Below are 17,729 nucleotides of genomic sequence, written 5' to 3'. Positions count from 1 at the left end.
GTCGGCAATTTGATTTGCTGCTCTGTTGGCATTCCCACTTGGCGGGACGTAGACGGCGCACACAAAAATGTTGCTAAATTCTCTTGGCAGGTAGTGAGGACGTAAAGTAACACACAATAGCTCCAAGTCCGGGTTGCATACAGTGTCTCTTATTGCAAAGTTTGTGCACCAACTGTCCTTGATATAAATACATACTCCTCCTCCCCCTACTTTGCCCGAATTTGCGTCTCTGTCCAGGCGTACATGGGAAAATCCGTCTACCTGTACGAAATTGTCTGGTACATCTTTGCTAAACCAAGTCTCTGTGAAAATCATTAAACCTGACTCGCGGTATTCATAGCAACCCCTGGCCAGTAAACGCAGTTCATCCAGTTTGTTTCTCAGATATTTGTAATATCATTACAAATATTTTTTCTTGACCCATAACCGCGGGTGACCGCGGGTGACCGCGGTCACCCGCTCGATTTGGATCAGCCCGCGCATCACTGACTGCTGGGCCCGCCTGGAGCGGGGAAGTCGACCGCCGCAAACGCCATCTTGGGCCGAGACGTCTTCCCGGAGTGCATCACCACGAAGAGCTCCATGCAGACACAGATCATCGGCGGGACAAGCATCTCGTTGATTGACACCCCGAGGTGTCTGATGAGTTCCACTCCGAGCGGCGACGGTGTGCCGAGCGAAGAAGACCTGGAGGAGTGTCTGCGCGCCGCGGCTCCGGGACCCCACGCCTTCCTGCTGGTCGTCCCCCTCGGGAGCCCTCTCTCCGCGGAGCTGACCGGAGCCGTGGAGTGGATCGGACGGAGGCTGGGCGAGGAGGCCCTGCGAACGACCGTGCTTTTGTTCACCAGGAGGGAGAGGGTCACCAGGCGGGAGTGGGACAGCTTCCTGTCGCGACAGGAAGTGCGGGACGCGATCGGACGCTGCGGGGGAGGGTGCCACGCCGTCAACAGCAAGGCGGAGATCGAAGCGTGCCAGGTGACGGAGCTGCTGGAGAAGGTGAAGGCCGTGACGGAGAAGAGGGGAGGCGGGCACTACGAGACTGACGCGTTCCTGGCTGCTCGGAGGAAGAGCGAAGCGGAGAGGGAGGACGCGAGTGCCGTGGCGGGGAGAGAGGAGCGGAAATGGGGGGATATGAGAAAAGAGATGGAGATGAAGCGACAGATGAGACAGGAGGTGAAGAGGAGAGAGGAGGAGGACAAGAGGAGACGGGAGGAGGAGAGGAGAAAGAAGGAGCAGCTGGAGCTTCAGGAGAAGGAGAGGAGGAGGACGCAGCGAGAGGAGAGAGAGAGAGTGCAGAGGGAGAGGAGGAGATTGGAGGAGGAGAAGAACAGACAGCAGCAGGAGAAGAGGAGGCTGGAGGAGGAGGAGAGACGACAGGAGGAGATCAGGGAGCGACTGGAGGAGGAGACCAAGCAGCAGGAGGAGGTGGCCAGGAGACTGGAGGAGGAGAGGAGGAAGCAGGAGGAGGTGGCCAGAAGACTGGAGGAGGAGAGGAGGAAGCAGGAGGAGGAGACGCAGAGGCTGGTGTTGGAGAGGAGACGCATTCAGATGGAGCAGCTGAAGGAGGAGGAGGAGGAGAACCAGCAGGTGGCCAGAGGAGGACGACAGCAGCAGCAGCAGCAGGCAGAAGGTTGGAAAACAGCGGAGAGGTGTGCTGCAGTAGCGGGGGCCTTCCTGGCACCTTTTTTCAGACGCTAAACTTTATATACACACAGACAGAGGGATAGACACAGACAGACAGACAGACAGAGGGATAGACACAGACAGACAGACAGGTACATTTATAGGTAGAAAGATGCTGCTGTATAGATGTCTGGGCTGATGAATGCATGATTGGAGGGGTGAATGCATGATTGGGGGGGATTGAGGACTGCATGGAAAATGGACAGAAAGTTCCACAGAGATTTAAACTTGAAACACAAGCCCCATTGATATGGGCACGCTTAAAAAAAAAAAAAAGAAGAAGAAATCGGGGAAAAAAATGGCCTCACATAAACACCTCAGGTTATCAGATTCAGCCTGATGTGACAAAATGCTAAATTTGGGTCCTTTTTGTAGACAAACTTCAGAGGTCTATTGGACTGTCTAGAGAAGCTAACTCACTAGCCACTCTGTGTCTGTTAGCATGTGGCAAAATGATAATTCAATGATTTCACAACAAGGGATATGCGTTGGATAAAAATGTAAATGGGCTAATCTTACTGTACCTGCCAACTTTATTCCTCTCGGGAATCAATCCGTTATCTAAACTGTACGCCACTTTGGAATTACTGATAAAGTGCCCTGCTCAGCTTCGTAAATCAACTGTCAAATCCAGTGGAAGCCTAAATTATTATGAATAAATGTATATTCATCATATTTTGAAATTTCCAACACGGTTTATGTCAGTTGAGGAATTAAGGGCTGGAGAGAATTTTGTTTTAATACTGTAAGACACTTTATAATCTGTACATTAAGTTCTATGATTTTTCTAGTTCTATGAAGTTGTGTTGCATTGTGAGGCCCAGCCCGGTCATGGTCACATTTATTGCTATGGAACGTTCTGTTGATTGTCGCCTCCTGGTATATACATACTCTTTGTCCCAATTCTCAAAATGAGGAAGTGTTCATACTATATTACTTTACATTGAATTGAATTGCATTATATTTTTGGTCAGTATGCCTCAGACTACACTCCATGGTGGCCTCGGCTACATACTCGTGTCATGGGCCTGTTGATCTCTGCTGACAGTAGCTCCACAGCGCCCTCCCTGTTGACTTATGTAAACCAGTGGTCAGATATTGAACTGCGGCTAACCAACTGACAAACACAGAAGAGATTCAGCGGTATAAGAAACTGCTGGACTGAAGCGAGAAAAAAAGGTGATATAATTTAATATACACTTCACATTATGGAATGAAAATGATAAGGCCTTGATGTTTTATAATCACTGTTCTGAATGTTTTCTCTTCTGTATTCGTCTAAATCCTGTTTACAGTGTGTAATCTAATGGCCTGTAGGTTTTTCTTACCTGATGTTTATCTACCTCGACACTTAAGGTTTATTCTGGATTTTCTGGTATCATTAATAAAACGTGTTCTGTAGAAAATATTTCTGGACAGAATGTATTTCTTCCTAATGTGACTGAATCAATACATTGCCATTATTATAACTCTAACTTTATGGAATCAGAAGAAAAGTGAAATTCTAAACAATCTGTGGTTAGGGTGAGAACAGTCTTTGATGATGATGTGCGCCTTGATGCTCTTGATGGTTCAGCAGTAGACGTTGAGACAGGTGTTGAGGTTCCAAGGGAGGTTCTCAGAGATGTGGACACAAGATTTTGTGAAGAAGATTTTGATATTTTTCCACTCTTCACTTGTGGTCTTACCTAAGAATTTAGTTTAACTTACAGAAGGTGATGTAGGAATACAGGACCATCGCCATCAACCTAACATACTGGTGTTAACCAGCAGGGAGAAGACAGTTTGAAAATAGAAACAAGTAAGACAGAGGCCAATCTCAAAAGTTATCTGCTGATCAGTTGCATGGGTGTGTACTGTGTAAGTAAACAAAGCATTGAGCAGAGCTGAATGAAAAGAAAATATAAAGAGTAGCGAGTCGCGATAGTGGATAAAAAGCTATAGGTTTAGGATGTAAGTGCTTTAAAAGAGTGTACACTCCTTGGTCATTTCTTTTAATACTTTATTTTCTCATGTTTGGCCTATTATTGAATGACATTTTGACCTACTGATCTTTCTCAGATTCACTACAAGCATAGGCATTGCACATGGTGTTAATCACTTGGTCTTTGGATGGGCCCATATACAGGTTAAACAAGTAAGGTTGGAAGGTGAGTGAAAGAGAAACACGAGTAAAGGCTGATTCCAGATAAGTGCACATTTTGCTATTTACAAACCGTACATTCAGTACAGTCTTTTGCATTGAACACAACACACCGTGCCCCTGCATGGAAAACGACAGTTGTTACAGACAAATGTAAATCGAAAGGTTATCAGAGGACTCCCTGTAGCTTGCTGGTTGAACAGGTTTTCGCCCACTCAGACCTGCGGGCATGTGATGACACATTCATCTCAAATGTGTCTGCAGTGTTCTGTCTTTGAGGAAGTAGCCCTTAGAATGCATTTACATGCACATTTATGTATTTGTCCAAAACGACTTACAGCGATGGAATAAGATCTAGACTACTAACATTTAAGCATTTTTAGAATAAAAAAAAAACTTATTTTGATACTATGGAATTATAAAGCACTTCCACACAGTTATACACTACCATTTGTTTTTGCCAAACACCAAACTGTCAGAGCCCTCCCCAGTCTGTGTGTGCCAACGCTAGAGCCCTCCCTCAGGGCAGTGGAAAAGGATGAGGAAAATCTATTACACAAATAGTACTAGGGTTCGATTCCTGGCTGTCACTGTTGAGTCTCTGAACAAGGACATAATCAAGTTGCTTCAGATGGACTGGCTCTGTAATTGATTATTTTTAAGTCACTCTGGATAAAATAAATAGCAATCTTTCTCCAGTATTGCTGTAACTGTTAGGCTAATTTTGAGCATACAGACAACCGAAAGTTTTCAGACCCTTTCAAGTTTTCCACATTTTGTTATGTTTCAGACTCACATCTTAAAATGGATCAGTGCAGCTTGCCGCTAGTTTGGTGGAGTACTGCACTGATGACTCATTCTGTAAGGGTTCTTCCATGTTCACAAAGTGACCATTGGATCCTAGGTTTACTTAGGCCTTTCATCCTCGATTACTCAGTTTGGCTGCTCTTTTCCTAAACTGTTAGTTGTACCAAATATTTTCCATTTGAAAATGATTGAGGCTGTCATGCTCTTGGACACTATAAAAGCCACAGAAATGTTATTGTATCCTTCCCCAGATCTATGTCAATCCTGATCAATCCTGTCTTGCAGGTCTATGGACTATTCTCTCAACATTGTGGTTTGGTTTTCACTCTGACATACACCACCTATGAGACCTTATGTGTATCTCTCCTAATAATGCACAATTAATTAATTTAGGCATGGGTGGACTCTGATCAAGCTGTAGAAGCATCTCAAGGATCTCACACACATGCATAAACACACAAACACATAAAGACACATGTACAGCCATTCACAGTAGACATGCACGCATACACATGCATGCACAAGCAGGGGGCCATGCCAGTTTGCTGTACATCAGTTAGGTTTTTGTATGTGACGTAGAGACACACCTAATTTACTGTTTCAAGACTTGCATATGCCCATGTTAAATTGTGATATCACCAGTTAACACGTACATTTCTTACATATGTTATTCTGTGTTAACTTTGATTAAAAGTCCAACAATTTTGAATCCCTATCTCTGGTGCGTTGTTTCGTTTCATTTTTGGCCATTCATATAGCATATGTCATAATTGTGTGGATAATGCTTATAGTAGATGTACATGTATTAGACATAAACTGGTGATGTTTTCAACGATATCCATTATTTTCTCTCACTTGCAAACACTTTGTGAAAATGAGAACCGGTAGGGGCGGAGGTATACAGAACAATTTTAAGAAGTGGGCCTTGTTGAATATTCACTGATTTTATGCAAATATCACCAGTTAATATGCACACATCTAAAATGATAAACTGGCTCTTGCTATACATAGGGTGCTCTCAAACTCTCTCCTCGATCCTCGATGCTCTGTCCTCCAGGCTCGTTCCCACTGATCTATAACTAACACTGATAGACTATCCCATTGTTGCCGCCCCATCATTCTTTATCTAGATCAGTGAGGACGAGGGCTGAGGAAGGAAGGGAGAATAAAAGACCAAATGAGTGGCACCCCATATTGAATTGGAACTGTGTACGTCTTTTTCTGCTCAAGTGCACACAGGCATATGCTTTGTGTCAGGATAGAGTTTATCTTTCTGTAAAACGGTTGCTAGCAGCAAGGAGTAAAGAACAATGAAGGAACGTTGTGAAACTGACCAATCAGCTTGCTGATCCTTTGGATCCCTCCCTCTGTCTCTCCTGTCCTGAAGGAGGAAGTGAAATGCAGTGACAAACTGCAGTCCTATTCCGTGCTCTGTTCCCTTTACAAAACTACTCTGGAGAGATAAAACAAAACAAAAAAAAAATCAACTGGACATAATTGTTTATAGAAAAATGTTGCTGGTAGAATTAAGTTAAATGGAACTGAAAAACTAAAACTCCTGAGAGTGAATGTAAAGTTGCTGTAGGCTATTTATGGGAAATGGGAAATTTAATTCAGAAGGATTGTTTGCTCTGTCCTGAGTGTAAGAAGATCTACAAGGACCCTTTGCGCCTAACCTGCACTCACAATATCTGTAAAGTCTGTCTGAAGCAGTCATGGAAAACCAAAGGATCCAGAGATTGTCCAGTCTGTGGGAGGAGGTCATCAAGAGAGGAGCCACCACTTGACTTTGCCTTACAAAAGTTGTGTCAGTCATATTCACGGGAGAGATACGTGTCTACAAGCCAGAGAGAATCACAATACAGTGAAGCAGCAGTTGACCATAAGGTTAGAATATTTTAGATGATAATTATTTTTATTTCATAATAAAGAACATATTAGCTATTATTTTATGATATTGTACAACCTTACCTACCAATCACATTCAAAACCCAACAGAGTGGATGCTGTTATCACTGTAAATCAACACTAGGCAACACTTTTCTAACAATCATTTGCTGTCTCATTTTGAGAAAAATATTTGAAACATTTTGATGCTGGTGATCCATTTTCTGCCAAAGGCTCATTATTCCAGAACCTTTGTTGAAATTAAGAAACCTATCAGTAAAAGTTGAAATAGCACATACTATGTGGAAATACTTTAGGTCAGTGAAAAAGAGACAAATATCAATGTACTAATGGAAAGTTGAATTTGCATTGTTATTTATCGGAATATGGGCTTGAGATCTTGACCTCCCTCTGATCGTCACCACCGGGAGGTCAGTCAAATGGCTTAATTGATATGATGGTCTCGACCCTCTGACCATGGTGACGATCAGAGGGAGGTCAAAAGAATACAGTATGTGACTGGATAGAACCATTTGCTAAATTAATTTTAATTAATTTAAAGTAATTACATAACCTGCTAAGCAACAGGCCAGTATTTATACAGAATGTTTTAGTTATCATTTGTTTGTTTCAGAAAATTGAGGACACTGCTGAAACAGCAAAGGACTTAGACCAGCTTTCAGGTTTGTAACAACATAAAAATAATAATCCAGTGTGTACATGTTACATGTAAGATGTTTTTTTTTTTTAAATGTCAATCTAACTCAAAACTAGATGTATCGCAAAACGGTACAAAATATGACCGCCGTGCAGTCCTGCACATTCTCTCCACAAAATGGCCCAATCCCAATGTCAGCCCTAAAGACTAGGACTAAGGACTCACAGACTTAATTGATTTCAGGTGCTAAGTGAGTGAGTGTGTGAGGCCACATGGGCTCAGATAGGTATTTTGGGATTGGGACAGCACTTCACGAGATCACATGTACCTTGGCGATGATTACTAACAAAGACGTTGCTAACATTTGCACCATGCACGTGTGCGTCGTGCATGCTGTTGTTTACCTTCATTTCCTGATTTTTCTATGATCTCCGCGGTAAACGTCACAACACTTTGAACTGTGGGTAATTCCCTTAGGTTAAGTCTGCACCGATGCAGACTCACGGAAAGGGCTCGGTGAGTGTGTACTCAAACCCTCACGCTCGTTGTAATTCGACATTGGGACAGCCCTAAGCCCTTACGAATTTCGCAAGAACGTGCACCAAAGTCTGTGAGTCCGGACATTGAGATTGGGCCATTAAATCACGCTTGCCAATTTGTTTTCATCGTCTTCTCCATCCCCTACTGCAACTTTCATGTAAATTAGTGTGTGCTTGCTTTTGTGTATGTGCGTGTACTGTGTACATTTTAGGACCTCCTCAGACTCAAGTGTCAGACTAAGAAAAGCATCCGTCATCTTCAGACAAAACTGCCTCATCGTCAGAAAAAACCTCATCAGATAAAACTGTATCAGCCTCAGAAAAACATGGAGTCAGGTCCCAGAAAAAAATGCTGTCAGAAAAATCGGAGTCAGGTGTAATATGTTTTTTTATTCTTTCACAGGAGACTCAGCCAGCCTGAGGATTGTGCTCCTTGGCCCAGCTGGTTCAGGCAAGACTGCCACTGCTAATGGCATTCTGGGAAGGGATGCTTTTCCAGAGTCCCCAACAACAATCTGTGAGGCCCAGAGTGGTGAAGTGCTGGGGAGGGGCATATGTTTGATTGACACCCCAGGATTAACCAATGCTGCTGAGGTCAAGAAGGAAATTCAGAGGTCTCGTACTTTGGGTCCCTCTGTACCAACTGTCTTTCTGTTTTTCGTTGACCCGAACAAAACAATCGAGTGGAGACAATGTCTGGAGTGGGTTGAACAAATTTTTGACAAAGATGTCTTGACATATGTTATGGTCTTGTTCACAAGAAGAGAAGAGCTGACAAAAGAAAGTTTTGATAAGCTGCTTAACAATGAAGAGACTCAGGAAATGATAAAAAAAATGTGGAGGAGGGTACCACAGTCTGAATAGCAAAGCAGAAATAGGGACATCTCAGGTGAAAAAATTACTGGAAAAGATAGAGGTGATGAACAAGGCAAATTACAGTAGTGTAAATTTGACTGATGTCAGGATTGTGTTGCTGGGTAAGACTGGAGCTGGGAAAAGTGCCACAGGAAACACCATTCTGGGGAGAGAAGTGTTTGAAGAAGATTTGTCCAATGACTCTGTAACCACAAACTGTCAGACACAGTGTGGCCAGATTAGGAAGCGCAATATTACACTGGTTGATACCCCAGGATTGCGTGACACAGGTAAGACAGCAGCTCAGCTAAAAAGTGAGATAGAGAAGTGTGTTGAGTTGTCTGTTCCTGGACCTCATGTGTTCCTGCTGGTGGTCAGATTAGGTGGGAGATTCACACATCAAGAAAAAAGTACAGTACAGTGGATCCAGGAAAACTTTGGTAAGAGAGCAACACAGTTCACCATGGTGCTGTTAACTCATTCTGATAAGTTGAAGAGAAAACCACTGGAGAGCATGTTAAATGCAGAGGTCCGTTCCCTGATAAAGAGATGTAGTGGTAGATACCATGCCTTTAACAACACAGACAGGGTCGACCAGACTCAGGTTATAGAGCTGCTAAAGAAGATAGATGTCATGGTGAAGGAGAATGGGGGGACATATTACACAAACAAGATGTACCAGGAGGCTCAAGAAAAGATCAACAAAGAAATAATAATGAAAGCAGCTACAATTGGAGCAGTCATAGGAGTAACAGTAGGAGGACTATTAGGAGGAGTAGTAGGAGGAGCAGTAGGAGGGGTAGTAGCAAGAGGATTAGTAATAGCAGCAAGAAACACAAGTGCAGCAAGAGGAGAAACAGCAAGAGGAGCAGAAGCAACAGGGGGTAGAGACTTAGCAGCAGGCGCAGAGGGGACCATAGAAGGGACTATGACGGCAGAATAAGGCATAGAAGAAAAACTAATAAAAGCAGCACTTATAGGAGGAGGACTAATAGGAGGAGTAGCAGGAGGAGTAGCAGGACCAGTAGGAGTAGCAGTAGGAGCAGTAGGAGGAGCAGGAGCAGGAGCAGGAGCAGGAGCACGACTAGTAGCAATAAGAAACACAAGTTCAGCAAGAGGAGAAAAAGCAAGAGGAGCAGAAGTAGATGTAAGAGCAGCAACAGGGGGTAGGGATTTAGCAGCAGACACAGGAGGGACCATAGGAGGTGGTACAGCATTTAAAAGTCCCAATGAAGAAAAGAAAAGTGAAAGTTCACACGCAACAGCAACACAAACTATGAAGGCAGAACCAGGCATAGGAGGAACACTAGAAGGATGTCCTGGAGCTGCTGGAGGAATATATGGTGGCTGTGATGTAAAAATAGGTGTAGAAACTCAGGATGAGGATAAGTCACCAACTCATTTTGATTCACAAGTTTGATAATATTACCCCATCAAGTGAAATGGATTATGTTGTATGTACAGTGTAACCAGAAAGCTAAAATTAATTGATTATTGCAATGTATATTTTGGTGTTCCCAAAACACCTGCAACTACATGCATTTATTCAGTGACTTGGTACAATAATTGGTACTTTACACACTAAGGGCCAGATGTATAATGCTTTTACACCCACTTCAGACGTAAAACAGTGGTGAGGTATTTACAAACAGGCTGCACTGAGGGTAAAGCACAGACTGCCTGTCACTGCACTCTTCCCCTCGAGCACTGCTCCCCAAGCAGCTCAATACTCCGGGTTAGTGTGTGCTTCACCTCACTATGTGCTCTGTGTGCTGTGTGTGTTCACTATTTCCATGTTTTATCCTTGTTATTGTCATGGCCATTTGTTTTGGAGATTTCACATTTTGGGACAACATTAACAAAGGATTACATTTCTAGACAAAAATACTCATTGATGACTGGTGTGTCCCATTAAAATATATTTGAGACTCTCAATATCACTTTGTTCACGGGACTTCTATAAAAATAATGAGACTACATGTGGTACAAACTTTTAATGGTTACTTTTACTGAGAATCTGATTGTCTTCCATTCTATAAAAATGTGGCCAGGCTAGGGGTAATACTTTAATGGTTACTTTTACTGAGAATCTGATTGTCTTCCATTCTATAAAAATGTGGCCAGGCTAGGGGTAATACTTTAATGGTTACTTTTACTGAGAATCTGATTGTCTTCCATTCTATAAAATGTGGTCAGGCTAGGGGTAATACTTTTTAAGATATGGATGTCAAAACATCCATAGTTATGGAACTAACTTTATATGGAACCTAAACATTGTGTAGACAAACTTTGAGGAAAATCAGAGTCGGTATTGCAAACATTCCCCTGGATTTTGTCTGATTTCAAACGGAATTCATTCAGCATTCTAATGAAAGTTTGCTGGCAGGGTCATAGTTTATGTCTGAGCATCACAATCACAAAATGTCTGTTAACTGTTGTATGTGTTCACAAAATAAAGATTATGAAAGTAAAACACAACTATCCCCACCTGAATCTTATTTTGAACAGATAGTAGTGCTTTTCAGAGTTTTTCTTTTTCGTCACTTTCTGCTGACGAAAAAACGAATGTCCGCAATGGTTTTTGTGCACACATGTTGTTGTTACGTCACAGGGTGTGAATAGCTCCTATAGTCCAGGAAGTTTGCAGAAATTGTGTTGCTCAAATTGAGCCTATAGTCTAGTGACATAGGCCTATTGCAGGAAAATTACATATTTTGTTCTATTAAATGTGTGAATCCTTTAAAATACATCAGTATACACAACTCAACAAACATTAACTGCAATTTTCAACAATTTCTGAGAGATCACACATTACTGTGGCTACTTGACAACGTGTTACATTAAATATTATGCCAATATCGATCACTGATCATTCTTAACCTTGTTTGGAAGTCTTGCAGCACAGGTGTAATGGGTTATTTGTTTCTGTACAATCAGTACAGAGACAAGACAGTGTGTCGTGATAGGCTGCTGAAGCCTGAACACTTGAATCCAGTCACCTCTCTGTATTTAAGCATGATTTAAACATTTTTATGAAGACCAAATTATAACCTACCCAGCCTTTGTTTTGATAGTTCCTGAGAAATAATACCCATTTCACTGTTCCAGATGCCTGTCAGGTATGGGTATAAATGTAAAACAAATACAACTTAGCTGCCACTCTCCAGAGTTTACCATATGTCACTCTTTGGAGGACACTTTGCTCCACCTTATGCCAAAGGTCTTTTTCAAACTCACAATGCAAATTGACCAGTGGGTGTCGCTGTGGTATCTGTTTTCAAATGGAGTCCCAATAGTGAGGTCTCAAATGTGTGCTTTCTTTATACTGCTGGTGACCTACATATGTGTATAATCAGTTGGAAAATTACAATAAGAAAAATTACAAGATTAATGATGACACTATAGATGCTTTATAATGCAGTGTGATATTTCTAGCTGTTATAGGCCATTATAAAACACCGCTTCATGAGTGCAGTGATGTCTGTGTTTACATAGTTGCACAGTACACAGACATGCAGTATAGCAGTCATTATGGGGCTTATGAATGCACTTATACCTTTTCTGAATCTGTTTAAAACATGGATGTTGAGGTTAAGTTTAACCAGTATTTCTTTCCAATATATTATGGAATTATTGCACACAAACATGACGTAACCGCAGGCACACTACTCTCATCCTTCTCCTCTCCCTGAGTATTATATCAATATCACAGCACTTTGTATCCAATAGCCATAAGTAGCTGTTACAAGTGTATCATACAATGCCTTGTGTCCTTGTATGGGGTGTGATATAATGCCTATGTAATATGAATGAATGAGATGTAGAGCTATGTTTTTTAAATGTATTGATTTACTGGGGTGAAATGATTAATGTACACAGGTCATTTCAATTTGCTTATGCATAATTATTTCCAGACACATGAAATGCCGTTGAACATAGTTATTTACATTCAAGCTGATTCACAATGAATAAAGCTGAAAAATAAATGTAACGCTCAGAGTATGTCATATGCCATAATGTCATTGTTGTTCACTTTCTGGATCGGCGCACAAGCATGGACAACATCTCCTGAAGCATGAACTTTCCTGTTGTGTCTTGATCTCATCCTGCATTCTTCTCTGTTCTTCCTCTCTCCTTCTTTCCTCTTCTTCCCTTCTTCCGTCCTCCTCCTGTCGTCTTCTGTCCTCCTCCTCTCTCCTTCTGTCTTCCTCTCGTCTTCTTTCGTCCTCACACCTCCTTCTCTCCTCCTCTATTCGCATCTCTTCCTGCCGCCTCCACTCCTCCTCCAGTCTCCTCCTCTCCTCTTCCTTCATCCTCTCCTCCTCCAGTCTCTTTCTCTCCTCCTCTTCTTTGATCGTTCTCTGCGCCTCCTTGTACATGTCGTTGGTGTAGAACTCTCCTACGTTTACTTGAAGCATGCTGTCGATCTTCTCCAGCAGATGGCGTACCTGTTCTCTGTTACTTCTGTCGTTGTTGTTGAATGGCAGATACCTTCCTCCGCAGCTATTGTAAATCTTATTAAGACTCTCATGCTTCAGGCAATCCTCCATAGTTATACCTTTCAGCTGATCTACGTGAGTGAACAGTATGATCGTGTAACGGGACGCATCTTTTCCAAAGTTGTCCTGGATCCACTTCACGGCATGTTCTTCTTCTTCTGTGAATCTCACTCCCAGCCTGATCACCAGCAGGAACGCGTGGGGTCCGGGGAGGGACAGTTTGATACAGTTGTCCATCACTTTCCTCATCTGGTCCTCCGTCTTGTTCCTGTCGCAGATTCCTGGCGTGTCGATCACAGCAACGTCTCTGCCCTCCACTTCTCCGTCGTGCTTCTCACACCTCTCAGTCACGTGAGTGGGTAGAGCATTGCTTTCAAAGGCATCTTTTCCCAGGATGGTGTTTCCTGTTGCGCTTTTTCCTGATCCGGTCTTCCCCACCAGCACGATCCTCCTGTGCAAATGCAACGCTCCTAGAATTCAGCCATGAACGCAAATCAGTGTCACTGTCATTTATTTATTTATTTTATAAGGTGCATTTAAAAAAAACACGGTAACACTTTACATTACGGCTCGCTAATAAGGTGGTAATTGTATGGTAATTTCTATGTAATTTCATGGTAACAATCCCTTGTTACCACTTATTACCAGTAATTTCTATGCAGTTTCTAGTGCAATTACTCTGCTGTTTCTAGGTAATAGCAATGCAAACAGCATTAATTAAGGTGGTAATTTCTATGTTATTTTGATATCATTTTATGAATAATCCTTTGTAGCCACTTATTACAAGTTATTTCCATGCAGTTTCCAGTGCAATAACTCTGCAGTTTTTAGGTAATAGTGATGCAAACAACTTTCATTTTGAGTATAATAAAATGGTAATTATTTGAAACTTTACTTATTGTTTTTGTTTAATTACATGACAAACAAGGAGGTAATTTCCAGGAAAATACACAGCATCAGGGCCGTAAAATACATTATCACTTATTTCCACCCAATTACTTAGTTATTAGCCTACTAAGAAAGAGAAAAACCAAGTCATTGTCGTAGTAAGCTGGTAAAGAAGACATTATGTGCCTGTAACTAAACTGGAACAAGTGAAGTCATTTTATGGAAACTATATGGTATCAGAGCTGTAAAATGCACTATTGCCTCTTCTTATTTAATTACCTAGCTGTGTTGATAAACCCATCAATTATCCTTATGACATTTTTAGTGTTGTTTTTGTTTAATTACCTGAAAAACAAGGAGGTAAAATACACAGTATCAGGGCCGTAAAATACATTATCACCTATTTCCACTCAATTACTTGGTTATTACCATCTGGCTAGGCTATTTTGTAGCCTACTGACATTCAACACACAAACACATGTTGAGTACGACCTTTATTACTTTGTTCTGCAAAAAAAGAAAGTTAACATTTAACATACAACATTTAAAGTAGCCTGTAAGTCCGCCGAAAATTTAACTAAGCCATGGAAGAAGTATTTTTCGTTGATCAGCAGTAGGCTAGCCTGCAGAGCTAGCATGAGCTACAGCCCAAAATCGCTAACAGTGGCATAAAGCCATAGGCTACGCTTTCAAAATGAAACCACTAACATTGCTCAAAACAGCGCAAAACCTCGTCAGCAGCTAACTCGAGGTGTCTACACATAAAACAAAGCACCAGTTAGTCTGTAAACTTTGGAATAGTCTGTACACACTTAGAAATCGTTCGAGACTGCAACTCTATATGAAGCACAGAAATGTCACACAAGTGTTCACACGGAAGCACGCACGGGAGCTATTGCCGGAAGAGACTACGGGTAGTCCAGTGCTCAAATTACAGTGAGATCACGTCTTTTCTCTGGTGAGATATGCTACAGACAGAAGAAAGAGGACAAGGAAGACAGAGTGGTTCGTGTCTGTTCCTTTCCCGGCAGCGAAACAAAAATTAAAAGTTTACAATCCAGCAAGTTTTTCATCAGCTGTAATTGCGATACGGTCGGTCTCCAGTGGCTTATTGTTTTGAATGTGGACATTGACACCTCAATCGAAACGCTAAAGTAATGGATTACCGTGTCTGCTGTCATAATTTTGAGAAGGACGATTTATATTCCGAGAGGAGCTTCTGACCCAAAGAAGTCAACGAAATATTATAATATTTTCATCTGTAACAAACACGTCACCTCTGTACCTGTATGAATGTTTTGGTAGGTTTAGGGTGCACTGCAAATAAAATATTTAGCCTACTGTTTCAGAATTTGATTATGTTGTTTTATTATTGCAGAACATGTTAAATGTGTGAAAACAATGGTTTTTTTGCAGAACAAAGTTAAGGTTGTGCTCAACATGTGGTTGTGTGTTGAATGTCAGTACACGGTAACCTATTTCAGATCAGAGATGGTAATAACTAAGTAACTGAGTGGAAATAAGTGATAGTGTATTTTACGGCCCTGATGCTGTGTATTTTCCTGGAAATTACCTCCTTGTTTTTCAGGTAATTAAACAAAAACAATAAGTAAATCCTGGACTATAATTTCAAGAACTAGATTCATTTTAAATCATTACCATTTCATTAAACTTAAAATGAAAGCTGTTTGCATCACTATTACTTAGAAACTGCAGAGTAATTGCACTGGAAATTGCATAGAAATTACATAGTAATAAGGGGCTAAAAAATATTATTACCATGAAATTACATAAAAAATACCATAGAAATGACCACCTTAATTAATGCTGTTTGCATTGCTATTACCTAGAAACTGCGGAGTAATTGCACTAGAAACTACATGGAAATTACTTGTAATAAGTGGTAACAAGGGATTGTTACCATGAAATTACATAGAAATTACCATACAATTACCACCTTATTAGCGAGCCGTAATGTAAAGTGTTACCTTAATCCCCAAGGGTCAAGATAATTCAATAATAATTGACTGAATTGAATGCCTTTATTGTCATTGCATTTAAGTACAATGCAATTGGATAACTACCAAAGTAAGGTGCATCATCATATCATAATAATAATAGATTGATAAGTCTGTAATAGATTGGTGTGTAGTGAGCATTCTGGAGCATAATGGCTGCATCACCCATTGATACACATTGACGGTCGTTAGTGGATGCCACTTCACTAAATGTGTTGTTGTTGTTGTTGTTGTTGTTGTTGTTGTGCTAGTATGTACGGTAGAACTGACCTCTGTTTCCCTTTGCTGCCATCACCTGGTGATTACAATCACAAGCTTTTCAGTTGTAATCTGTGTGAAGGACACAATACTATTAAAAAACATAAGATAAACTAAAGTGCAAGGCTATGAATGTGACACAGTCTATAGAAAGTGTGGTCAGGAACTTAACACGATTTCTAGCTCATGACATTTTTTTTGACATATTCAACAATTTCCTCAAGACCATTAGCTGACCAATTTAATGGTTATACTGTAAAAAAACAGGGCCAAACCAAAAGTGAAACCCTCTGTAGAATTACTCCAGGAATACTGAAGGTAGGTGTGAGTTACCTCTCTTTATTACCAAACTTATTGAAAACACCATTGACATTGTGCCGTCCATTTCCAATCAACTAAGGTGTTCATCAAACATTGATCAACAAAAGAAGCAGTCCATGACTATGTCAATAAGTAATTATAACATAACCACCACAGTTAAATTGATGAAACACAATGGCATTCGATTATTAGTGTTTTGTGTCCAAATACAATTAGCATGAACATAGAATTGAGCAACATAATTACGTTGAATGAACTAAGCCTGGCTTGGAAGCTAGCCTGTCATGACCAGCTTCACAGATACAATCTCCATGGTAAGGTACAATATCTGTCAATTATTTTGTGAAACCGAATCGAGGTGAAATTCAGCTAGGATAATCAAAAAAATCCTAGCTTAATCTGCTGTCTAGGTTTTGTGAAGTATCCCTCTAGGCCCTAGAAATAATAGCATTAGCGTCTATAGTCTAAGGTGTCCACCTCTGTTGCTTATAGCTATTTGAACAGGCTCAGTATATGTTACACATATTCACTCACTCAGGATATAGTTGAAATAAGTTACATTAACAGCTTATAGTGCATTACAAAGCCCGGGGGATGTCATTGCAATTGTTCGTATGACAGAAAGTGCTCTCATATGATTCAGTTGTGCATGTTTTACGACATTGTGCTCTGATTTGTTAAATGACAGCACCATTTTGTAAAATGAGCACAGACACTAGTACCAGTGCATATTATCTTGATATAAATATTGCAATGTCATCTGTGGGGTTCCATAAGTGTACAGAATACTAACAACACAAAGCAGGTACATTTATGTTTTTTTTTTTTTTTTTTTTTTTAAAAGAAAGAAATCTCACCAGTGATTTATCCTTCTCAAGAAGATTGCACTCCTGCATTCAAGAAGTTACATGTGACCTTGTTTGCAGCATCAGCCTTTCATCACCAGAGTAAAGGTTCACTTCCTTCTGCAGTACATTATGCAAGTAAGTTGAAATATTAAGGAACTCGTCCCCATCGTGGGATTTCAAAGAAATTGCTCTATGCTGAATAAGTACAGCATATTATGGGAAGAGAAAATAGTTTTATGCCTATTTTGTCTGTTAGGGACCCAAACAGAGAAGCTGCTGGATAACTATTGTCTTTTTCTGATTATGCTTCATTATTAAGTAAAGT

At 41.0% G+C, this 17,729-nt stretch overlaps 1 protein-coding gene across 1 annotated transcript; it reads right to left on the bottom strand.

The window, feature by feature from the left end:
- Positions 1-12,591: 12,591 nt before the first annotated feature.
- LOC134077091 (GTPase IMAP family member 7-like) lies at positions 12,592-16,269 on the bottom strand. Its single transcript, XM_062532486.1, has 2 exons — positions 16,248-16,269; positions 12,592-13,541 (listed from the first exon to the last, which is right to left on the bottom strand). The coding sequence occupies exons 1-2, from the start codon at positions 16,267-16,269 to the stop codon at positions 12,592-12,594; spliced, it is 972 nt and encodes a 323-aa protein (XP_062388470.1).
- Between the last annotated feature and the right edge of the window lie 1,460 nt (positions 16,270-17,729).

Source organism: Sardina pilchardus, chromosome 1 (genome assembly GCF_963854185.1).
Source record: "Sardina pilchardus chromosome 1, fSarPil1.1, whole genome shotgun sequence".
Taxonomy (NCBI): Eukaryota; Metazoa; Chordata; class Actinopteri; order Clupeiformes; family Clupeidae; genus Sardina; species Sardina pilchardus.
Note: the sequence above shows the minus strand (reverse complement) of the source record. Positions and strands in the feature narration are given on the sequence as shown.